Below are 25,374 nucleotides of genomic sequence, written 5' to 3'. Positions count from 1 at the left end.
GGTGCAGGGGCGCGAGGGGCGGTGCAGCAGCAGGCGGGGCGGCCCGATGGCCAGCGCTCACTTCCGGGAGAGCCGGGCGCCCTGGCCACCGCCCGCTCGCAGCTGCCAGCTCGCTGGAGCCGCTGAGCCTGTGAGCGCGCAGGCCAGGCCGCTGCTCGGCGTCTGCGCAGCTCGGTCCACCGTCCGTCACCATGGGGGCATCGGGGAGGCTGCTGCGCGCCGTGATCATGGGGGCCCCGGGTTCCGGCAAGGGCACCGTGTCGTCGCGCATTACCAAACACTTCGAGCTGAAGCACCTCTCCAGCGGGGACCTGCTCCGCCAGAACATGCTGCAGGGCACAGGTGGGAGCTGAGACCGAGGGCTGGCAGCGTGCGATCGTCCCGGAGGGGCTTTGCGGGCAGGGGTCGAGGGTCCTGCGATGCGGGTGCAGCGCCCCCGACCTCGCCTGGGGAAAGAGTCTCTGGCCTCCGTGGGCCGCTTCGGGTAAATTGTGGGGGTGGGGGTGGGACTAGGAAGTTCAAAGACCGAAGGAAAGCCCTCGGCTTTGTTCGAGGCACAACATCCGACTCGGCTGGCAGCAACTGCAGGGGTTCAGCCTGAGGAACTGTACCCCGCTCTCCACGTGTCCCTGTACACGGAAGGCAGGCTTGTCTCCCTCTGTCAGGGTTAGCCTTCTTTTCTACCCTCCCCCCTCCCCTCCCGCCCTTGGTAAACTCCGTGGGATCTTGTAGTTCTGACCCTTCTCTCTTCAAGGTCAAGTGTTACTTATTCTCTTGGCTGTCACAAAATTGGCTTAGATTTTGATGCCCCCAGACATTTCTTAGGCACGAAAGTTATCCCGGTGTACGGTTACATAAACAATTGTTTTTCTCTTGCCAAATTCTTCCAACTCAGCACAAATCTAGTCAACAAACTACTCTTTACAATGGATGGGTTTGTGGTAAATTCTATTTTAAGAACGCATTTTAACTTTTTTTGAGACGCCATTTGACGTAGCCAAGGTCAACTTTAGCTTAAATTTGAGATCCTCCTGTCTCAGCCTTTCCAGTGAGTGCTGGGATTACAAATTCCAGCCAACTAACTGCTGCAGGCTGTTTTTAAAAGTTAACTCCAGACGTTTTCTTCACGACAGAGTTGACCTTCGATTCCAAACTAGTACCTATTTTGAAATTCATTTGAACTTATTTACATAGAAATAGTACCTGTCCAAGGTGAAAGAAAAAAAATGGAAGAAGTAAGTAAAGCTTCTGGAGAGAAGGGGAGACAGAAAGGAAGAAAGTAAAAAACAAAGTTTTCTTAGTCCTGCCCCTACCCTGTTCTTCAGGGAGAAACAATGCATTTCCTTCTGGAAGTGTCTCTTTATGCACAAGCGCCTGTGTATACCCTCTGTGTATCATGTTACCATAGTTTTATTCAGCCTCCGTGGTTTCACACTCTGATCTAGTCTGACATCTCGTACGTCCGTTACCCTGTTTGTTTAGCCATGTTTGTTAGCCTTGGTAGATTTGCTGAATCTACCACGATTTACTTAAGCTCTCCCCTTCCCTCCAATGGGTCTACAACTAATTTCCTAGAAAGGCCGCTTTTTTGTTGTTTATTGTTGTTTAAAAGACCCTGACATTCAACTAGGGGAGGAAAAAAAAAAATCACCCCACTGTTTCGGTTTCTTTGGTTGGCTCCTCAGCACCCCCGGAGCATGTTTTCACTCTCTTCTAATGTTGACCTTAAGAAATAATAAAGGTTGCAGTGAATTAAACTTTATCAAAAGGTTGTTTGACTCTTGCTAAATGTTTCTTAGTGCAACAGATTGCTGTTTTATTTAGGGCAAACAGTCCTGAGTCCTTTGGTTTGCTGCTATCCAAAGTACAGCAGAAGGCTTTGGGGATGATCTGCAGGCTGACTCAGCGCTCACCTGACTGGGTGGCAAAGAATGCTCACCGACTAGGAAAACACAGACCATTTTAAGGGTGAATGAAAGGGAATTCGAGGGTTGGAGAGAAGGCTCAGCAGTTAAGAACACTGGATGTTCTCCCAGTGGACCTGGGTTTAGTTCCCAGCACCCACAGGACAGCCCATAACTGTCTAACTCCAAGATCTGAAACCGTCACAGAGACATACATGCAGGCAGAACACCAATGCACATAAAATATAAATAAAAAATATATACATACATTATAATAATATATAATACATATATAATGTATATCCATTTTTGTATATGTATGTATACACACATATGATATGAAAGGGTATTTGAATAAAGAAACAACACTCCTTGCTTCACTTTGATACCTGTAAGAGTCAGGTATTGCAACTCTGTACCATGGAAGAAGGGCACAGAGATGTTCAGCACCTCATTCTGTAGGCAGTTTTTTTTTCTTTTTAAAGACACAGAAGGACAAATACTTTTTTAAAACCTTGAAGATTCATCATCAGAAGTAGGTTTTTTTTTTGTTTTTTTTTTGTTTTGTTTTGTTTTTGACAGGGTCCCATACAGTAGCTCTGGCTGGTCTCGAACTTGTAGCAATCCTCCTGCCTCAATTTCATGAGTGTGGGGATTGCAGACTCACCAGACTTAGCTGGAAGAACTAAGGTTTGTGAGAGAAGTCTTTGCAGGTCAAAGTTCAAGGTACACACGGGGTTGGTCTCTGTTCAGCTGGGAAAAGTTACAGATCTCAGAGGGAAGCCTGGGCCAGGCCCTTCGGATGGTTTCCTGGAGTCTGGCCCAGGTCAGACCCCTCGGATGGTTTCCTGGAGTCTGACTCCTCTAGCTGATGCCTGAAATTCAGAACTGGCTGGGTCACTGCTCTGCAAAGAAGTATGGACAACTCCATAGCAAGAATAGAAGACGGAGCTCGGGAGGTGGCATGAGATTGTTTTCACAGATGTTAATAGTTAATACTTTGTTATACAGAGCATTTTTCACTCTGAATGGTATCCAGCAGGTTCCGTAAGTCAGGACCGAGAATATATTCCCAATAAATATTTGTGAAAGGATTGAATATTTCCCACAGACACAACCAAAGGAGAAGTAATCTTTAAAAAAATGAATGTAGAAAGGGACCGAGAATTCAGAAGAGAAAACTGACATTCTGTAAATTGACCTCCCCAGGAGACGGGATTGATGGGCCCTGTGGTGTGTTCGTGTGTTCTCCTTCTTTTCTTGTTGCATTTGTGTGCAGCTGGACAGTTGTTATTAGATGCTTTGTATTCTCATTTGTTGTGAGCATGTTCATACAGTATCAAGTCTCAGACTTAATTTCAGGAAGATTGCACAATTAATTTAACCTTTGCCCCTGGTTATTAGCTATTGATTCTTTTTCGGTGCCAGAAACGGAATCTGCATGCTAAGCTAGCATTGTGCCCCAGAGCGGGGTCTCCAGACTCCTGTTGACGGGACATCTGTGTTGTTAGCCATTTTCTGATGTAATAAATACCGCCGGGTACCTGAACAGTTGGCTGCAGCTTTGCTTACTTTCCTTTGGGTAAATTCCCAGGGTGGCATTTCCAGGAACTCGCCATTGTTTCACGGAAGTGCTGCTTTGTAACATCCGACTATATAATCTGAAATGCGTTTGGTGGCGGTGGGAGGATCTGGTCCTTACCCATTTTCGGACCTAGACACCTTCCTCGGCTCTGTTAGATTGAAATACATGCTGGGGATAGTATTCATTAAAGCAAAAAGGTACATGTGAGAAAAACTGCTCAAGAGAGACAGTCATGGCTCCGGAAACACGGGGTGACCTGGTGAGACCCCAGCGCACCAGCCAGGACAGCGAACTCGGAAGGTTTGGGGCTGAGACTTACACCGTTGCTGTAATCCTCTCATTCCTTTCCTGAGAAAACTGAGTGCCACAGACGTTGGAGAATTCCCTCATGATAAACAGCCTTTCTGTACTCACCTGGGCAGCACCACGGATCCAGGTTGCTAGGATACGGAATCTATTCGTACAGGGCCAAGACAAGGGTGAGATTCCCATTCATGAACTAACCTCAAATAAAAATAAGCAGCCTTTTCTGGAGTCCCAGGGTGGAAACTCAGGCCCACAATGCAGTTCTTCCCAAACTGAGGTTCATGAAGTCATTTTAGATAGACTTATTTATTTATTTCAAGGTGTATTTGCAAAAAAGAACTACTGTGAACATTTTAGCTGATTTAAAACGTGTGTGGTTTAAAGGACACAGTAATGATTCAGATGTGGCAGGCATTGTAAGGTAAGACATTGAGTATGTGAGTGGTATTGTCTGGCCTAGCTCACTGACGGGTGCTTCATCTCTGGTGCCGGGCTAGAGGGCTGACCCTTGAAATCTCATCTGCTATCATCTGTATGTTGGGAGTCTCTAACTCAGTAGAGAATCTCAGGCCCCCAAGTGTCCACATGGCCAAGCATCGTTGTGTAGACCCATGAAACATACTGTGCATAATTAGACTTAGACTGATGGTAGAACGGGTTATTTTTATAATGGTAATTTGGAATAGTCTATACATTTGCATGGTTTGGCATTCCAAAACAAAACAAAAAACATCTGAACGAATATTTAGCGATGAGAGCCTTGTGAGGTATTTCACCCACACGTGACTTGACGCTAGCCTGTCTTCGTTAGTGTTTTTGTTGTCTGTGAGTGGGAGCACAGGTCCATAAGGTATAGGGCCCTCAGCAGTCAACAGTGAGCTTTCCAGGAGTGTTTCATACCCGCCCCCCCCCCAGCATTGCCTCATTGAGCTGATTCCCTGCCACCCAACTTCAGCATTTAAAGTGTGTACCACTGCCATGTAGCTTCAGCATTTAAAACGTGTGCATGTAAAATCCAGTGCCCTTAGTATGTCATAGAGTTGGCTGTCACCACAACAGGTTTCAGAACATTTTTATTACCCACAAAAAAACCCTTATACCTATGAGTCACTCCCATCCGCACCCACCCCACCCAGGCTTCTGGCAATACGACTATATCTTTCAAATCTCATGTTTGGGGCACGTCCCAGGAATGAAATGGTGTCTGTGGGCTTTTCTTTATGGCTTCTTTTACTTAGCGTATTATTTTTCTTAATTGCATTTATTTCACTTAGAGTGTAGTGTACTTGTGTATGTGTGTGCCATGGTCTGTGTGTGGAGGTCAGAGGACAACATGGGACTGGGTGGACTGTCAATTGCTGTCATGTGGGTCCAGGAATCCAGCTCAGGGTGTAAGGCTCAGTGGCAAGCTTCTTTGACCTCTGAGCTGTGCCTGCTGGTTTGAGACTGTCTCACTGTGTTGCTCAGGCTAGATGTATGAACTCGGTGCTCAAGTGACCTTCTTATCTCAGCCTCCTGGGTAGCTGAAACTCAGGGTGCACTGTACCCAGCTTGACCTGGACTTTTTTTTTTTCTCTGTGTAGCTTTGGAGCCTGTTGTGGAACTAGCTCTTGTAGACCAAGCTGCCAGGCTGGCCTTGAACTCACAAAGATCTGCCCGCCTCTGCCTCCCGAGTGCTGGGATCAAAGGCGTGCGCCACCACTGCCCAGCTTGACTTGGGCTTTTAAAGATCCCCTCATGCTATAATATTAGGACTTGGTTACTTTTTATTGTATTATATAGATGTTTTACGTTTTGTTTAGTTGATACTTGAATTAGCTTTCTTTCTCCCATTATTTTGTATCTAAGTAATTCAGAGCAATCTTAAAAAAGACATTGGTTTAGGATTGTAAACTGCTCAATTGTTGGTTCTTTTCCATTTTCGTATACAAAACAAAGGGTTTTCTGTTGATGCGCTCATGCATAAGTGTTGTTGTATTTTGTTCTCATTCGTTCCCCACAACACACTGCCTGAATTCATAGATTAATTATTTAATAAAACACTGTAGCTAAGAACTCGGAAGAATCCTCACCCTCGTCTGTGTCCACATGCCGATCCATCTACCCAGAGAGCTGCGGGCCCATTAGGCATGCGTACAGAGTGTGGGGATTTAGTCACTGAAGGTGCTCACAGCCAGGGTGTGGGTTTGGGGTCAGGCGGGCACACAGATGTGTGTATTAGTCATAGACGCTGCCGTAATAGCACACCACAGACTGGTGGCTCAGGTGGCAGAACTGTTCTTGGAGCCTAGAGGTCCAAGATCAAGACCCTAGAAGGGCTGGTTTTCCGGTGTGACTTGCCGTTCTGGCAGGTAACCAGCCACCTTCTCACTTTGTGGCCTTTCTTCTGTGCCCAGGCATTCCCGCTGTCACCTCCTCAGTGTTTACAGTTTCGGTCAGATTGAGGCCCAACCCCCATGACCTCATTCAACCTCAATTACCATCTTAAAAGTAAATATGGTGTAAATATAGTCACAGTAGGGTTTAGGTTAGGATTTTAGTATATGGACTTGGGACTGCGCAGTCCGTAGCAGGATTAGACAGGTGGCTTCAGTTACTGGGATCGGAGGTGCCAAGATCTGGTGGCTGCAGCTGGCAAGGGCTGTGTTGGGATATCCCATGCAGGTGAGCAGAAGAGCGAGCTGGAGCTTGAAGAAGAGGGAAACCACAGTGAGCACTTGCCCAGGACCCACTCCCAGAGAACTCACCCAGCATCGTCATCTCTTCATGAGGGTGGACTCCGGACCCAAACGCCTCTCACAGATTCACCTCTCAACAGTGTTTCTCTGGGCACCAGACTTTATAATAAGTTCTGGCTCATGAGTGTCTGGCCACCCTAACACCTACCTATCTTCTGATTTGCTTATTTTGGATAAGCCACATCCAAAACCTGGTGATGAGTCCGATGATCTTCCAAAAGAAGGAGCTTCTGCCGAAGCTAGGAGGTCTCCCGGTAGGGGTGTGCCCGGAGGGAAGAGGGCAAGCGGGGAAGGGAAGAGGAAGGATGGAGGCAGACAGCAAGGACCACATGCATGCTAGGCAAGCGATGTGCCCTTGCCAGACCTGTGGAACTGGACTGAAATTCTGTCCCACGATGAGGAGGGAGCAGGAGACAGGTCTGGAAGAAGAAGCTTTTCCAGCTGTTTCGCTGGAGAGGGGCGAGGGCACAGAGTAGCTGGAGGGAGGGACGGTGGCTGAGGGAGATTTTTGGTGTTCAATGTTTTGTTTTAAAATGTAGTTCTTGTGAAATATTCAGTACCTAAAAGTTATAACTCTAGGGTAGAAGAAGAATTAAAAGACTGTTCAGGGGCTGGAGAGACTGCTCAGTTGGTAAGAGAACTGCTGTGTACCAGAGGACCAGGTTTGATTCCCAGCACCCACATGGCAGCTCACAACCATTTTTAACTCCACTCCCATGGGATCTGATGCCTTCTTCTGGCCTTTTTGGGAACCAGACATATATGTAGACAAAAACACCCTCACGCATCATTTTTAAAAAAGAAGTGGTCAAAAGAAACAAATGAAGTCTACATATATTAAGTACATGGGACTTTCCAACTGCTATTTTATTTAGTTACTTTTAAACATTCTTTTGTTTTGATTAGAGTGTATGTGTGTGTGTGTGTGTGTGTGTGTGTGCATGTACATGCTGGTGCAGTGCCAATGGGGGCCAGAAGAGGGCGTTGAATCCCCTGGAGCTGGAGTTAGAGGTGTTTTGTTTTGATTTTTTAGCCACTCAGTGTGGGTGCTGGGAACTAAACTCAGTACTCTGAAAGAGCAGCAGGTGCTCTGAACAGCAGATCCACACCTCCAGCCCCTCCAAAACTACTTTAATGAGTTTGGCAAACACTCTCGCAGAACCCAGGTCTTCTCCTGGACATTGTAAACTTGGTGGTTTGCTTGTCCAATGGCAGCTTGTTTAGTAACGATAATCTCTTGGTTAGAATTCATGGGTTAGGTATTATCCACCTTTTTCTGTGGGACAAGGCCTCTCACTAGCCTGGAACCTGCCAAGTACCATAGGCTCTCTGGCCGGCAGACCCAGGGAGCCACCTGTTCTGCCGCCTCCCTGCCATATTCTAAGCCCACAGCAGCTTGTGTCTTATGCACATTCTGGTGACTGAACTGAGGTCCTCACACTTCCAAAGGAACATTTACTGACTGAGCTACCATCCTCTTTGATAGACTAGGTTGGGGCTGAATTTGGGGAAGTCTCAATGACTTCGCTTCCCTTTGGTTGCTTGTTTTTAGACAGGGCAGTCTGTAGCACAAACTGGCTTTAAGCCCGCGTAAGTACTTGGGGCTGGCCTTGCATGTACATGCACACACACACACACACACACACACACACTCTAATAAAAACAAAAGGCCAGCATCCTCCTTCCTATTGGTATTACAGGTGTGTGCCAATGTAAAGCATCACCTCTGCTTGTAGCAGAGAAGCTGTTGATGATAATGCACTGTCTTACGGGCCTGACGTCTGGAAGTATCCTGTAGAAAACAAATCCTGAGATCTGGAATAGGATAAAGCAAATACACTTACGGCCTTTTCCCTCTGCTGTAGAAATTGGTGTGTTGGCCAAGACTTTCATTGACCAAGGGAAGCTCATCCCGGATGATGTCATGACGCGGCTGGCCCTTCACGAGCTGAAAAACCTCACCCAGTGTAGCTGGCTGTTGGATGGTAAGTGCAAATACTCAGGGCCCAGAGTATCTCTGCCCCCTGAAGTAATGAGTTCCGGCAGAATGAGCATCTGGGACTAGGGACCATAATCAGGAGGGCAGTCAGTCACCTTTGAGTCTAATTTTAAAATTTAATTAGTGAACTGATTAACTTGTTTTGAGACAAAGTCTTATGTATCCCTTACTGGGATACTGATAGTTTTCTATCAGCTACAACTTTTGATCCTCTTGTCTTTGCTTCCCAGTTGCTAGGGTTACAGGAATGGGTGGTCAAGGATGATCGAACTCAGGGATGCCAGCATGCTAGGCCGGCATGCTACCAGCTGAGCTATATCCCAAGCCCAGGGGTCTGGTTTTTTATTTGAAAGGAAAGCGGGTGTGGGCAGCATGGTTTCTAGTCTGCTTTCGATACAACTTTAGTTCCTTCCCCATGCTAAAGAATATCCTTTGACTTTTTAAACTTCTGTTGTTCGGCTTTTTGAGACACCCCAGGCTGGCCTTGAACTGTGAACCTCCTGCCTCACAATTCCAGGCCTGCAGCACCACACCCAGCTGAGAATATTTTGTGCTAAGGATCTGCGCGAATGCCAGTTAGACTGAAGAGTGACTTCCATTACGCTGTAGACTTTTCCCAGCCAGAGCCCTGGCAGAATCTCAGGGCAGGGTGGCTTGTATACTCTGCTTACGGGTGTAAGAAGGACACGACACACAAGACAGGCCTTTAAACATGGGACACTTGCCTTCAAGATCCAAGTTCTAAAGCCATCTTGGAAGGGATATGCTAACTTCTCTTCTACTTAGCCCCGTCCTCCACCTTCACAACCAAGTCCTCAGTGCTGCTCACTGAGCCCTGCAGCCCAGCTTGCTTTTGCCCGGCTTGCCATTGCCCGGCTTGCTAGCAGCCAGAGAAAGTGTCCTAATTCCTAACTGTAAAAAGATTCTAGAAGATTCAGAAAGGTGAGGTAGAGAATGAACAAAGGAAGAGGCGGGGTAGAATTCCTTACTCTGGTTTATTAGAGTTAGTATCAAAGAAAAAAAAAACAACTTATGCTTGCTTATAAGTCTGTCAGTATGTGCACAGAATCTTGAGGACTTAAATTTTTTTTTGGAACATGTATAGAAGGGCTCTGGTGTGTAGCCACCATGCTGAAGACGAGTGGCTGTGTATATCAGGCTGCATATATTTATTAATGACATAAATGTTGACTGAGTACCTCCTAGGTACATAAAGCTGTTCTAGGCACTGAACCTAAACAAGAACAAAATCCTTGCCTTCGTGGACAGTATATCTTCTCATAGAAAAGTTTGGATGAGCCCAGGTTCTGCGTTGCTGTGAGTGGAGAGCCCAGAGCAGGCGGGTGCTTGCTTCCTGACAGGAAATATGGACACTTGAGTCAACGTTTTATTCCCAGGTTTCATGACACCTTGCTTCTGTGAGATGCTGGGATTTAGAAGTCCTGGCGACAGGCAGCCTGTGCGGGTCTCTTTAGCTGAAGGAATGGGGCACGTGAAGGTTGAGCGTAGATGCTGCCCGCACAGGGAAGCGACACATTTCCCCAGAGACCTGCGCGTGGCCTTCAGGGGAGCACATCTTGGGATTAGGCTCAAGACAGGGCAACAGCAGAAGGGCCTGGGATGTGGAATATTTGTTGTCATTTCTTTACTGTTGTCCTGTGGCAATGCCTTTTCCTTTAGAAAAACTAAAGCAGATAAAAATGTATAAGAGGAACAGAGTCCTCAGTGATCACCCCACTACACACACACAGCAACTACATTCTTTAATTCAAACAGGCATTCTCTCCAGTAATAATAATAAAAAAAAATCCACATTTATTTGGGCTTCTGGTTTCGGAGGTTTCAGTCCATGCTGCTGGCCATGCTGTTTTGGGGTCGTGTGGAAAGCGTGACTGAATTGAGGCTGTGCTCTTCACGGCGTCATTGGCTGTACCTATGGATTCTCCATCAGTGGTGCACAGCCATCTCCCAGTGATTGGGTCAGCCAGCTGGGGACCAAGACTTCAACACATAAGCTTTTGAGGCATACAGCTTATTATCCAAACTGTAGCATCCACACAGGGGTGCGCGCTGTGGTGGCTGTTCTTGGTTGTCAACTTGACTACATTTGGAATTAGCTGAAACCCAAGCAGCTGTGTACACCTGGGAGGGATTTTTTTTCCTTAAATCATTTAATGTGGGAAGACCCACCAGATCTTTTGAGGTTGGAAGATCCACCTTTAATCTGGGCCATGCCTTCTGCTGGCAGCCCGTGTAAAAGGCATGGAAGAAGGATGGTAAGGGTGTGGGATAATGGTGGAAGGAACTGGCTGCATTTATTGATATAGGCCCTCTGTGTGGAGATTCTAGGTTAAATATGGAAGCTCACACAGTTGAAAAGGGTCCTAAAAGTTTGTTTGAAAGGTTGGCTGAAGTGTTTGAAAAGATGGCCTACTGAAAGGAGTTAGAGATGCTTGGTGTCCCTTGGCTTAGTGTTGATGAACGGATTTTAGGGCTCAGGGAAACTGCAGTGTTAAGAGTGGGTACACTGTGTAAAACCTAATCCACAATGGGAAGGCCCGGAATACATCGTTATTAATCCTCTAAGACACAAAATGGTGAGAGGACACCAGCACATTTGAAGACCCTTGTTGTCACCCCTTTCCTTGTGCCAGACCTTAGGGCTGGAGACGCTGCTTCTCTCGTGGATGGATTAATGCAGTGGGTTTAGTTGGGCCCCAGAGTAGCAGGGGCCAGGTGGCAGTACTGAATCACCAAAGGCAAGGTGATCGCAGTTATCGTAATGGGGAGCATAGGCAAAGCAATGTCCATAATGACCTGACCTGTAGTGGGCAGCACAGGCAAAGGGATTTTTCTGGTGGCATGACTCATATAGACCTTTGGTACTGGCTAATCAATCACAGTGTTTCCAGGCATGAAATCGATAAGAAGCCTACTGCCTTTTTGTTTGATCTGTGTAAGTGGAAAAATTCTCAAGCAAATGAAAAATCTACATTAGATTGTGGCAAAAGGGAATCTTGGCCCATGAACCAATTTCCAGACTTGAGGCAGTTTGCAGACTCAGAGCCACTTGAATGAAAGGATGGGCCACGTTCCCCTGAGGGAGGACCTTGACAAAACACATACGAGTATTATTGTTAGCCTTTCTCCAGTTCTTCCCCCCAAGGGACCTGAGGCCTGTTACAAGGTTAACTGTATACTGGGAGAAAGGAAACAGTCAGGCATTCCAGAGTCTATTGGATACTGGTTCTGAATTAACCCTGATTCGGGGAGATCCCAAATAACACGTGGCCCTCCAGTTAAAGAAGGGGCTTATGGAGGTGAGGTGATTAGTGGAGTTTTGACTGATGTCCAACTCAACAGTAGGTCCAGTAGGTTCCTGAATTCATCCTGCGGTTATTTCCCCCGGTTCCAGAATATATCATTGGGACACGCGTACTTATTAGAAGTTAACAGAATTCTCACATTGGTTCCCACCTGTGGACTGAGGAATATTCTGGTTGAAAAGGGTAAACGAAGTCTTTCGAGTTGCCTCCACCAGGGGAAATAGTGAATCAAAAACAGCATCACATCCCTGGAGGAAGTGCAGACATTAGTGCCACCACCAGGGACCTGAAGGATGCAGGGGTGGAGGCTCCTACCACATCTCCCTTTAACCCTCTGTCTGGCCAGTGCAGAAGCCAGATGGGCATGGAGAATGACAGTGGACTATCAAAAACTCAATCAATAGTGACTCCAACTGCAGCTGTTGTACCAGATGTGGTGTCCTTACCTAAGCAGATCAACACATCATTTGGTACACAGTCTGCATCTATTGATCTAGAAAATGCCTTTTTCCTGGTATCTGTTCCTAAGGGCTCCTAGAAGACATTTGCTGAGGCCAGCAGTACCCGCCTTTACATTTTTACTTCGAGGGTGTGTACACTCTCCAGCCCTGTATCATAACTTAAAAGGTATCTTGATCAGATGTCTCTTCCATAAAATATCACACTGGTACACTAAATTGATGACATGCTGGTTGGACCAAGTGAGCAGAAGGTAGCAACCACTTTGAACTTGTTGGTAACATATGTGTATACCAGGGGATGGGAAATAAATCCAACCAAGATTCAGTGGTCTTCTACCTCAGTGAATTCTTATGAGTCCAGTGGTGCGGGGCACACAGAGATATTCCTTTCTAAGGTGAAGGATAAGTTATTGCACCTGGCCCCTCCCACCACCAACGACGAAGCACAACATTTAGTGGGCCCATTTGGATTCAGGAGACAGAACATTCCCTACTTGGGTGTGTTACTCTGGCTCATATCCCAAGGGACTCAGAAAGCTGCTAGGTTTATGTGGGTCCTGGAGCAGGAGAAGGCTCTTCAACAAGTCCAGGCTGCTGTGCAGGCTGGTTTATCATAGGATCCAGCAGACCTGATGGTACTTGAGCTGTCGGTGGCAGATAGGGGTGCTGTTTGGAGCCTTTGGCAGGTGCCCTGATAGATGAATCACAGAAGATGCCGTTGGGTTTTGGAGCAAGGTTCTACCATCATTTGCAGACAACTGTTCTCCCTTTGAGAGACAGCTCTTGGCCCGCTATTGGGCTTTAGTGGAAATTGAACATTTGACCTGAACTGCCCATCGTGAGCTGGGTGTTATCTGACCCAGCAAGTCAGAAAGTAGGGTGTGCATATCAGCGAGCCATTGTCAAATGGAAGTGGCATATATGTGACCAGGTCTGAGTAGGTCCTGAAGGCACAAGCAAGTTACATGGAGACATTGCCTATGGTTTCTACTCCCATTACAATGCCATCTTCTGCCAAGCATGCATCTGCAGCCTCATGTGGTGCTCCCTGTAACTGGGTGACTGAGGAAGAGAAGACTAGGACCCGGTTTCCTGATGGTTCTGCACATTATACCGGCATCACTTCTTACAACCTGTTTCTGGGACAACCCTGAAAGATACTGCCAAAGGGAAATCATCACAGCCCCGCAGAACTTAGGGCAGTGCACATGGTCATACATTTTATTTGGAAGGCGTGGGCCAAACATGTGACTGTTCACTGATTTATGGGCTGTAGCCAGTGGGTTGGCTGGATGGTCAGGGCCCGGAAAGAGCATGATTGGAAGATTGATGAGAAAGACGTCTGGGGAAGATGTATGTAGAGAGATCTCCGCCAATGGGAGAAGGATGTGAAGATACTGGTGTCCCGTGTAAATGCTCATCAAGGGATGACTTCGGCAGAGGAGGAGCTCAGTAACCTAATATATAGGATGACCTATTCTGTGGACAGTCAGCCTCTTTGCCACACCTTCTCTATCATTGCCCAGTGACACATAAAGTGGCCATGGAGGCAGAAATGAAGGTTATGCATGGGTTCCACAAATGGACTGCTACTCACCAAGACTGCCCTGGCTACAGCTGGTACTGAGGGCCAGATCTGCCAACAGCAGAGACCAACAGAGCCTTCTGTGGAATGAGCTGTTATACTCTATTAGTCTCATTAAAGATATTACAATTGCTTCTCTCAGGATGACTTTCTTCATTATAAATTTTATAGTAAATGCTTGTATTTTTTTTCAGCTTGGGGCTTTATGAAGTGTTACGGGTTGAACTTTTTGCCATTAGCTTTCTTCTTCTTTTTTTTTAAAGATTTATTATGTGTACAGCATTCTGCCTGCATGTATGCCTGCACACCAGAAGAGGGCACCAGATTTCATCACAGATGGCTGTGAGCCACCATGTGGTTGCTGGGAATTGAACTCAGGACCTTTGGAAGAGCAGCCAGTGCTCTTAACCTCTGAGCCATCTCCCCAGCCCCACCATTAGCTTTCTTTGGAGGCTGTTTTCCCTCGATCCAGGTTCCTCAACAGTCATTTTATCGCAGTGTAAGGAAGGACTAAGTCATAAGCAACATTTTCCACGTCCCAGCATTAGCGAGATGTGTTTTTAGCTCTAGCAGATCATTGCATATGCATTTTAGCCTTTGTCACCTTTGGGAAATTTATTATTTCTATCAATTTTAGCTTCCCCATGTGTTCTGGACAGGATGTTCCTCGTCATAACATTGTAAAGTAAACCACTTGGGATCAGAATACTATTTCAAATTCCCCAGTGTACTCGTGTCTATTCTGGGACTCAATAATCAGTGCTGGTTGCTTTCTCTGTATTTTTGAACCACATTGTTTAAACTGTTTTAGCTGCACTGGCTGCATGTCTCATTTTTCAGATGCCTGAGGCCACATGTTTGCTATTTCAGAGTTTTGTGCTTTCAGCTGTGTAGACTACAGCTGAGCATTCCCGAACACACTAAGTCCCAAACTGGACACTTTCTGACATTACTGGATCTAGATTTCAGCAACAGGGGTGTTCAGACTACAAAAATTGTTTTTCATGTGAGGGTCTGCACCTCTGTTTTGCTTTCTGTCATATTCCAAACACAGCTTTCTGAGATTTTTGAGTGAAGATAAATCTTTTTATTTTCTTTTCTCCCCCCCCCCTTTTTTCTTAAGATAGAGTCTCACAGTGTAGCCCTGGTTAGCTTGGAGTTCACTATGTAGACCAGGCTGGCCTTGAATCAGCCTTCTTCTCTCCATTTCTGTCTTATTTTTAAAAGTGTGTGTGTGTGTGGTGGTGGTGGTGGTGGTGGTGGTGTTAGCCTGAAGCTGTCAGATTCTTTGGAGCTGGAGTTATAAGGTGGTGTGAGCCACTGGATGAGAGCACTTTGTGTTTGGCTGGGGTTTTTTTTTTTTTTGGAGGTCTTTTGCTTTGCCTTTTTTTAATTTCTGTTTTGTTTAGTTTAGGGAACTGTGGTGACTTACACTTGTTTCGTTTAAGATCATTCGAGAGTGTTCTGCTTGCATGTCATGTATGTGTACCATGTGCATGCCTGGTGCCCATGGAGGCCAGAGACTAAAATTCGAACCCCTACGGCTGGAGTCATGGACGGCTTTGAGCTGCCATGTGGGTGCTGGGGACTGAACCTGAGTCCTGCACAACAGCAGCAAGTGCTTTAAACCACTGAGCCACCTCTCCAGTCCCTTGTTTGCTTTTAAGACAGAGTCCATGTAGCCAAGACTTTGAACTCCAGATCCTCCTGCCTCCACTCCCCGAGAGCTGGGATGACAGGCGTGCCGTCACACCTGACAGATCCAGTGTCGCTGGTAAGCACGGTGGCAGGCAGCCAGTTCTCCTTTACTTTTCTCTGCACTGGCTTCCAGCTGTTTCACCGAGGCTTACCCACCCCGGAAGGACAATGTGCTATGTTACACAGAAACACCCTGACAGGCACACTCAGAACGTGCACGCTACAGTCAAGCAGACACCACAAAAGTCAATCACAGTTGTGTTACAGTTCTGGTCCACCTGCCTGGTTTCAGTCCTTGGATTCAATTTGCCTAAAACTAGTGTTTTTTTTTTCTTCCACTCCTCCCTCCTCACGTAAAGGTTTTCCAAGGACGCTTCCACAGGCAGAAGCCCTGGATAAAGCTTACCAGATAGATACAGTGATCAACCTCAACGTGCCCTTTGAGGTCATTAAACAACGCCTCACTGCTCGCTGGATTCATCCTGCCAGTGGCCGAGTGTACAACATTGAATTCAACCCTCCCAAAACTGTGGTGAGTAACTGCAGCGGGGGCTGACACACAGCCGAATGTCCCCTCCAGCTCTCCTACCCTGGCGGGCATGGCTCTGTAAACCTGCACTGACCAGGACTACTGCAGGGTATTACTAGATGAGTCTAGTCCACTCAAGCCTGGTAGTAAAGACGCGTTCCTCGGCAGCGGGCCAGCTACCCACTCAGAAGTCCTGTTCTTTAACCATGAAATGTCCCCTATAGGCTCACTGTGCTGACTGCTTGGTCCCCAGCTGGTGGTGTAAGCTTTGAGGTGGAGCACACCCGGAAGAAGTAGGTCACTGGGGCAGTGCCTCGCAGATCATGCCTGATCCGTGTCCCTTCCCCCTCTCTGCTTCTTGTGCATCCTATGAAGGAAGCCACATACACACCCCACACACACACACAGACATACACATATAGACATACAGAGACACAGACACACACACATGCACACATGTATATGCAGACACATATAGACATACAGAGACACAGACACACACACACACACACACACACACACACACACACACACACACACACACACACACACCGTGATGTTCTGAAATCCAAGCACCCAAGCAGCCAAGATCTGAACCCTCTGAAACTACGTGCCCAAATAAATAGTTCGTCCCTTCCGCTTGTTTTTCTCAGGTGTTAGTTACAGCAATGAGAAACCTGACACAGAAAAAAAACTATGGATTTTCTTACTCCGTGCCAGGGTGTGAGTGAAGGGCAGAGGCAGTGGGGATTTGCAACGCTGGCTTACAGCTGGAATTTCTTCTACCTCCGAGTGGCCCACACCTGGGAACCAACACTTGAGGACCTGGGCCTAAGAACAGAGAGGAGGGGCTTCCACATCCAAACCGTACAGCACCCTAGGGCTTCTCACAGCTGCACTAGGGTTTCTGCCTCTAGTTTGGATCCAGTTTGCTAAAATGTTAGCCCATTTTTGTGATTGGTGCTAGGATACAGAGGATGTCTTCTCAGATACCTTATTACTGAGCTGACGTCCTTCCAACGCTGCCTTAGGGCATCGATGACCTGACAGGAGAGCCTCTGATTCAGCGCGAGGACGACAAACCAGAGACGGTGATCAAGAGACTAAAGGCGTATGAAGCCCAGACAGAGCCAGTCCTGCAGTATTACCAGTGAGTTTCTGCTTTTCTCAACTTCTCTCGTACAATCAGCTTTGATTTTCCATATGTTACAGCTGCAATATTAAGCTCCCAGAAGCCCCAATTCCAGCTGGCTTGAGCAATGAAGAGATTTCTAGGCGGTTGTAACAAAGTAGGCAGGGCCTCAGTCTCCAGCTTTCCTCTGTTTTGCCCGTCTCTTAGTTTGACCGGCTTCTGTGTTCTGACTTTGCTTTGTCCCTCCTGCTTGGTTGCTGGTATTTGCCAGAAAGGCCACGCCTTCCTCTTTCTCGAAGGGCTGAGGAGTAAACCTTTATTTAGTGAACCAAAGCTCCAAGCATCACTCAGATGAAACACTACAGCTGCTGGTCAGGAAACCTCATCCTTACTGTGGTAAGCCTGGGCTACTGCCAGCTCCAGAATCAGTAATGGGGCTCTGGAGGGTTGACACAGGTTAGTCCACATCCAAGGTTTGCAGGCTCATTTCAATCCACATTCTTCCGTGTAGTGGAGGGCAGGAACCAGTGCTGGGGCAATGAGCCCTGGAGAGCCCCACCAAGTGTGCCAAGAGAGGCCACTTAAGCATAGCATATCAAATGACAGCCAACTGTCAGAATCATATGTGGTCAATAGTATTTGAAAGCTCCCGCTCACACGTTTTTATGTGTTCTTCGAGGAAGTCAGTATCAAACACGGAATATGAGAATTACCTGTCGCAGGCAAAGAAGCAGTCTGGCTTCCTTCCTTAGCCCTTCCTTCCGTCTTCCGGGGATGAGTGCTGCTCTTTGCTTTCACTGCGTCCTGCGAATGATCGGGGCCAAAGCAGTACATGCCCCAGAGTCAGAAGGCCCAAGTTCAAAGCCCAGCTCGCTATTCAGTTGACATGGCCCTCACCTCTCGCTTAAGTCCTGGTTTCTCTTCCACAAAACATGGATGAGGTTAGAGTTAACGTGCAGACCTCATCACACTGTCCCGGATGCACAGGAAGCGCTGGACATGCATCAGCTGCTACTGTGGTGGCCACTGCTGCTACATTAGTGCTACATAAGCGTGCAGGGAAACCGGAACCAGTCTCGGGATTTCTGATAGCTAATTTCCGAAGGGCGAAATTACGAGAGTTGGCGACTCCCTTTTTACAGCAGCCATTACTTTAAGCTTGTGCTTGTATACTGAGCCTGGCTCTATAACCCTGGTAAGGCATTTCTCCTCTGCGCCACTGACTCCATGTTTACGGTCAGTCAGTGTTAAATACCGGCTTTATAGAATTCTTATAAAGGGGCCTGGAGCGAGAGAATTGCTGCAGAGGCTTAGAGCGGTCCTCAGCTATGGAATCAGTCACTGTTGAGGACTCTGCTGGTACTGTGCCCGGCCCCTGTCTAAGCAGACAATTAGACCCAGTTCCTACAAGACTCCTAGAAAGTCACCTTGTATATAAAGACAGGAAAAGTGTGCAAACACCATGTATTGTGCAATGAGATACAACGCGGCTTATCATCAGATATCATCCACCCTGGCTTAAGTAAACCAGGGTGTGTATGTGGAGGGTTAGTCCTATACTCAAGAAGTCCCAATACAGATGGCCTGCCTAGGGGCTTAAGGAATGTCATCAAAACTCAGCCCTTCCAGCTCTATTCCCTGTGCTGACTTCAGTCCAGGTGGCCGCAGTGTCTTCTGACTTTAGCTCAGCTCCTGCCAGCTCTGCTAACTCAGCAGAAAAGAGCCATCTCCCCCCTCCCACGCCAGCTAAAGTCATCTGATTGATGGCGATTGGCTTCAGCCATGACTTGTTGAAGAGGGGGTGTGGGAGCAGTCTCACTTGAGCCTCGAGTACTGAGTGTGCGCACTTGACTGTCTGTCCACAGGACTCACAATAGAGAAAGAAGGCCTTGTGCCTGGGCAGACAGTAATACTCCCAAGAGGCAGGGTGGAGGAATGCCTAGAAGGATTAGTTCTGATACAGGGTGGAGGTTGGGGAACGCTACAGAAGTTAGTGACTTGGGGGTCTTTCTTTCTGGGCTCCTAATGCTTCTTGACATAAATTCACGCTTTTCCACCTAAGATCAAAGCGTGGACTTATGGCTTACACTCTCCTTATTCCCGGGGAATGCTCATCTGCCTAGAAACGCGGTGTTCTTACTCTTCGGAAGACTGATTTTTGTAGCCAGAACCATCTCATTACAGAGAAATTACAATGGCAAATGTTCACGTACAGTACAGCGTAGGAGGAATGGGTTCCTGTAGTTCTGCCCCGGTAATACCGTAGCTGATACTGACGTGTCTCCAGGAAGCTTTCCTGTCCGAAGCTTGCTCTTCTGAGTGCTCTACCTGCCCGAGGATATAGACGCTTAAGGGCTTCTCCTTTGCACATACTCCCTTTGCATCAGTTTCTCCGTAGCAGATGCTTTCACCCGGAAAACAGCTGCCGTTATTTAAATTAACCACGACAAATGTGAGTTGTCAACAAGGGGTCATTTCGTCCCAGCGACAGCCTAGTGAGATCAGCTGCAGAGCTATGGCAGCCGTTTCTGGAAAGTAACAGATCAAGTTATATATCTGCTCTTGGGTGCAAACCAATGTGCACACCCAAGAAACGTGTGTGGGTCCGGGAGTATAGAAGCTTAGGGAGGTCCGTGTGGTGTGAGAAGCAAACCCCAGGATTCTGAGCCCACACTTCATCCTCTCTCTCCCCTCCTCAACATTGGAGTAAAGTCACTCTTCGATGGCTGGTGTGTCATCGTGACAAGCCAGACAACCTGCAGGGGTAAACAGGGAACTCTGCCAGGAGGAAGATTCAGGAAGGTAGACTAGAAGGGAAGGGAACTTGGCAGAAAGGAGAGAGGAGGACTGTTAGAAAAATTTCAGACTTCAGTGGGCAAAGCGGTACTGAATGCTGGGATGGTGTCCGTTTCTAACCTGCCAACCCGAGGACTGAGGCTGAGTCCCTTCCCAGAAGGCATCTGTAAGTAGGGTAGTCTGGGCTTCACAACAGTGAAGCACAAGTTTAGGCTTACCCAGCCATCCAGGCTCAGTCTGACGGCTGACATCTCTTTAAAGAGCCCCTTTCCGTATGCCAGAGGACAAAACCCAAATTAGAATCTAGATTTTGCTATGCCCAGCCAAGTTCGTTCCCCCAGGTCAGAGACCTAACCTCACAGACTTCTAAACTCACATGAATTTTACAAATTCCTCTGAAAAGGCTCATTACCTATCTACCTACCTATTTATTTTGTTTTTCATCTTTAGGAAAAAGGGGGTCCTGGAAACATTCTCTGGAACGGAAACCAACAAGATCTGGCCCCATGTATATTCTTTCCTACAGACGAAAGTTCCAGAAACTACCCAGAAAGCCTCTGTTACTCCCTGAGGAGGGCGTTAATTAGCAGGGAAACGGGGCCTCCTCGCCTCGCCTGTTTTTCGAAGCTCTTTTCCTAAGACTTCTCTGAAAATTATGACTTACTCCTAATGGCTTTCTTTTGGATGTTACTAAGGCCGTGCCAAATGAGTCAGACACTAAGGCTGATCTGTTAAAATAACCTTGTGTGTTTAATCTAGTTGTCTTCTGTGGATGTGCAATTAGAAAACATCAGAGATGCTGAAACTCAAAAAAGAAAATCAAAAAAGAGCAACTGGTAATTGTTCGCCCCGTTAAGTCAGTGGCTGATCATTTTCATGTTTTTCTGGAAAAGAGTTTAAAAATTTATACATCACTTGAGGCAGATAAATATCTCATTAAAGGCTTTTGCATAAGCCAACCCCCCCCTCCCCAATGTCTTCTAGCCCCATGGGATGTGGTGTTTGGGGGGACTGTCTATAGATTCCAGAAAGCATCTGGCTTTATTTACAGATGTTGCCAGATGCAAACTCTGCTGCCTTTGCAGGAAAAGCAAGGGCATAGGCTACCCTGCAGTGTCCTCCAATTTGCTGTACAGAAGCAGCCATGGCAGTTAAGAACATGTGACTTTGATATGGCTTGTTTTCTTTTCCAAACTTGCATGTACCAAGAGATATGTGTTGACGAAGTTCTCGAAGGAGCACTGGCAAGCAACAATCTCACACGTCACTCAGGACCTACCTGTTGGTTTCTTTCATACAAATGGACTGTCTGCCTGGATGAGCAGTGATATATATAGAGGGAGGGATAGAAGAACATCCACGGCAGTTTGCCACTTAAGTAGATGTGGTATGCGGGGGACAGCCCCTTGACAGAAAGACCAATCAACTAGCTAACCAACACGTACAGCAACAAAAGGCATTCGCAGCAGGGGTTAAAAGGCACCGTAACTGAGTTCCCTCAAGGATGTGTATACAAAAGGCATTTGCAGCAGGGGTTAAAAGGCACAGTAACTGAGTTCCCTCAAGGATGTGTATATGGCTATCAAAGTCCTTGATTTCAAGAGCCTCTTGTCTCAGCCTCTCAAGTGCTACCAGTTGTCACCCGACTTCACTGGGAACAACACTTCTGGTTCCATCTAAGCAACCTCCTCTTCCACCTGCAGCACTGTGGCTCCAACTCAGCCTTGCGTGCTGGGTGAGCACCTTGCCACTGCCGCATCTCCAGCCCTTAGTCTTTTTTTTTTTTTTTTTTTTTTGAGACAGGATCTCATTATGTAGTTCTGGCTGTCGCAGAACTATGTAGACAAGGCTGGCTTCAAACTCACAGAGATCCGCCTGCCTCTGCCTTCCAAGTGTTGGGATTAAAGGTATGAACACCTGACCCCAGCCCTTACTTTTTGAGACAGGGCCTCACTATGTAGCACAGGCTAACTTGAAATGATGTAGTCCAAGCCGGCCTCATGTTCATGATCCTCTTGTTTCAACCTCTTGAGTACTTAAATTACAGGTATATACCACTAAACCAAGCCTGAGAAACCAACCATTTTAAAACTTCAGCCACTTTAGATTCCTTAGTGGGGCAAGGACATGTCCTTAATATTGTGGCCAAATGTAAGAAGATATGAGAAATGGAAGAAAAAACAACTCTACCTTCAAGAAAGATGTACTCTTTATTTTACTTGGTGCTAAATCAAAGAATCAAGCCCTTGTACAAGCCTTTGAAACTTTGGCCTATTTTATTTCAGAAACTTAAGTACAGATGCCACCAGGTGGTTCTTATACATCTGGGAGTGGGGAAGGGATCTTTTGATTTCTAAATTTCATTGTTGAACTTTCAAAATGGACACACCTTTAAATAGGATTACAACGAACATCTTGTCTTTTGTGTTTCTATATGCCTTATCTGAATGTTGGTTAACTGGGTTCTAACAATGTTGTGAACTTCTTTAACTTGGGAATGATCAGCAGGTTCTGTTACACGTGGTGATTTCAGCACTGTGATGTTGCCCTTGGCTGCTCGACCCCCAACCTCTCTCCTGTCTGCTGCTGTGGCTTCTCACTGGCTTCTTTCTAATAAACAGTCTAAACACAATGCATTTTATGACATTATCTCCTGCTGTATTAATACAGTCACACTAGTTTCCATGACACTGTAGATGCTGAGGTCAAGAGGTTGGAGAACATGAAGTGACAAACTTTTTCTTCCTTTGACCAGAACAACCAAGAATTTGTATGCACATCCATTTGGGAACCGTGTGGCTTCTATTAGAACAGGCAAAGACCAGTTTTCTGCTGGATAGGTTAATGTCAGACAACTGATAAAGCTATCATTGCTGGGGCTGGACAAATGGCTCAGCAGTTAGGTACAATGGCTACTCTACCAGAGGACCTGAGTTTGATTCCCAGCATCCACATGGCAGATCATGTAACTCCAGTTCCAGGGCATCCAATGCCCTCTTATGGCCTGCAAGGGCATTACGCACACACACATTGCACAAACATACATACAGGTAAACACCCATACACATAAAAAGAAAAAAATCATTACTGAATACATCCTGCTAAAAATGCTGTGATGACCAGTGCAAGAGCTTTTATTTTTGTGCCACATGGAACAGGCATGAGCTGAATGCCCTGGGCAAGAGCACTTTGTCTTCTCATTTTCAAAATCTCTTCATTAATAACTAGAGCTAGCACCTAAAGATTTTCAATCTGTAAGTTAGGATTAATTTTTTTTAACAGAATAGTCCAACTGGGCTCAAAAGCGCTGGTAAAAGCCAGTAAGGTTTCTGAATCTGTGGCATTCTCCTGTAATATTTTCTTAAAGATTTCATTTAGTGTGTATGTGCACATGTGTGCGGGTACCTGCAGAGGCTACAGAGGATGTCAGATCTTCCTGAACTGGAGTCACAGGAGCTTGTGGAGCACCAGACATGGGTGTTGGAAGTCAAACTGGCCCTTTGCAAAAGCAAGTGCTCTTAACCAAAAACTCACCCTTCTAGCCCAAGTTTTTAAAGGTCTCTAAAAACTGTTAGGTTTTTCTATTTACAGCACCAAATAGTGTCATGTCATGCCAAGTGTAGACTGGCCCAGCAGCTTCCTATTTCCCCAAGGGATTCCAAGTGTTGCAAACCCATACCAGGTGAATCAGCTTCCTGGACAACCTATGAAGTAGTACAAACAGACCCACACAAGTGGGTACTGAAGGCTGCAGGATCTAAGGCTCTTCTGGCTAAATGAATGGTATGCTGGAAAATGGAAATGGGAATCCCAGCTCGGACAAGCACCACCTTTTCCACATCAATTTAAGAACTGAAATCTGACTTGTTCTGAGAATAGTAAGGTGGTTTTTGTTTTTCTCTGAAATACCCCAGGATTAACTTGAGAATCACCTTGCCTATACTTCTATACTGTCATGAAAACCACTTAGTAATGGAGATATGTGTGCTCATTGGGAAGCATGTTAATTCACTTAAAAATTTTAAAAAATTTTAAAAATAAACTTAAAATTTACAGTAATTGTGTGCGTATGTGTTCTTCTGTCCATGTATGACGGTCTGATGAACTTAAGGAGTTGGTTCTCCTGCCACCATTTAGTCCCAGATACTCAACTCGGGTACTCAGGCTTTGCAGCAAAATCTTTTACTCAAGTGAGCCATTTCAACCACCTTTACTCACTTTAAAATGATAATATGAATGCTAGTCTGAAAAAAGCCTAATATTTCTGAAGAGAAATTATATCCTAAGTTTATGTGGTGCTGGGGATACAATCGAGGGCTTCATGCACCCTGGGCAAGAACTCTACCAACTGAATTGTATCTTAAGTCCCAGCTGTTTCATTTAAAAAAAAATATTTTATTAAATAACACATAAAATTTACCAAGTAAAACAACAGTCTTTGTTGATTATTTTGATGTCAAGTATTTTTTTGCTGCTCAGTTTGAACATAGATTCCATAGATTAGGGAAAAATTTTCTAACCTAAGTATGAATTATCTATTTGCTAAATATTACTATTCTTTACTACTTCTTAAGAAAACAAGAGAGGAATTTGCATTTTTTGTAAAAATTTGTACCAATTATTTTGGTAAGAGATAGCCAGCTCTCAATACTAAGGACATTTTCAAAGTGAAGGAAATAAAAGGACTCAAATATACTGTCATTTTGTTTTGTTTTTTTGAGACAGGGACTCTCTATGTAGACTAGACTGTCCTCTAACTCAGAGATCCCTCCCCTCTGCCTCCCAAGTGCTGGGATTAAAGGCATGTGCTACCACACCCAGCCCAATCTACTGCTGTAATACTAAAGACCTGCCAATGACTAAGTTACCATCCTTAAGTGAAAATTATGACACTCATTAGTGGTTCCCCCAAACAAACCAATCACACTTTTTTCCTTTGGGAAAAAAAAAATTCTAGTCAAATGTCAAAAGTTTTTTTTTTCTTAACCAATTTTTGTCTTAGAAAACAAATCCAAAATAAACTTTAACTATATACTCACTTTGTTATTACTTTTTTGTCACCAGTTTTTGGGCATTAAGAGTTTAAATTATAGAAGGCAAAAATGAAAGTCACAACCATTTGACTGAACACAGAGAGGCAGACAAGTGTGGGCAGAAGTGAAGTCGACGTGGAAACCTGTCAGCCCAGTAGCACTTGGATTTGTTCTGTCTGTCTGTCCGTTTGGTGTGAAGAGGGTAACTGAGACCATGCTCAGACAAGAAGAAAAAAGAAGAGAATACAACAACAGAATACAACAGAAACAAAAAAATCTTCC

General features: G+C 45.9%; 1 protein-coding gene across 1 annotated transcript; it reads left to right on the top strand.

Moving 5' to 3' along the window:
* The first annotated feature begins 17 nt into the window (after nt 1-17).
* On the top strand, nt 18-24,118 carry Ak3 (adenylate kinase 3). The gene is made up of 5 exons (XM_075973794.1): nt 18-342; nt 8,399-8,518; nt 15,962-16,134; nt 17,163-17,281; nt 20,510-24,118. Exons 1-5 carry the CDS (start codon nt 192-194, stop codon nt 20,628-20,630), a joined length of 684 nt encoding a protein of 227 aa, XP_075829909.1. The 5' UTR covers nt 18-191; the 3' UTR covers nt 20,631-24,118.
* The last annotated feature ends 1,256 nt before the right edge of the window (nt 24,119-25,374 follow it).

This window comes from Microtus pennsylvanicus, chromosome 5, assembly GCF_037038515.1.
Source record: "Microtus pennsylvanicus isolate mMicPen1 chromosome 5, mMicPen1.hap1, whole genome shotgun sequence".
Classification (NCBI taxonomy): domain Eukaryota; kingdom Metazoa; phylum Chordata; class Mammalia; order Rodentia; family Cricetidae; genus Microtus; species Microtus pennsylvanicus.
The sequence above is the reverse complement of the archived record's forward strand: the minus strand, read 5'-3'. Positions and strand labels throughout refer to the sequence as shown.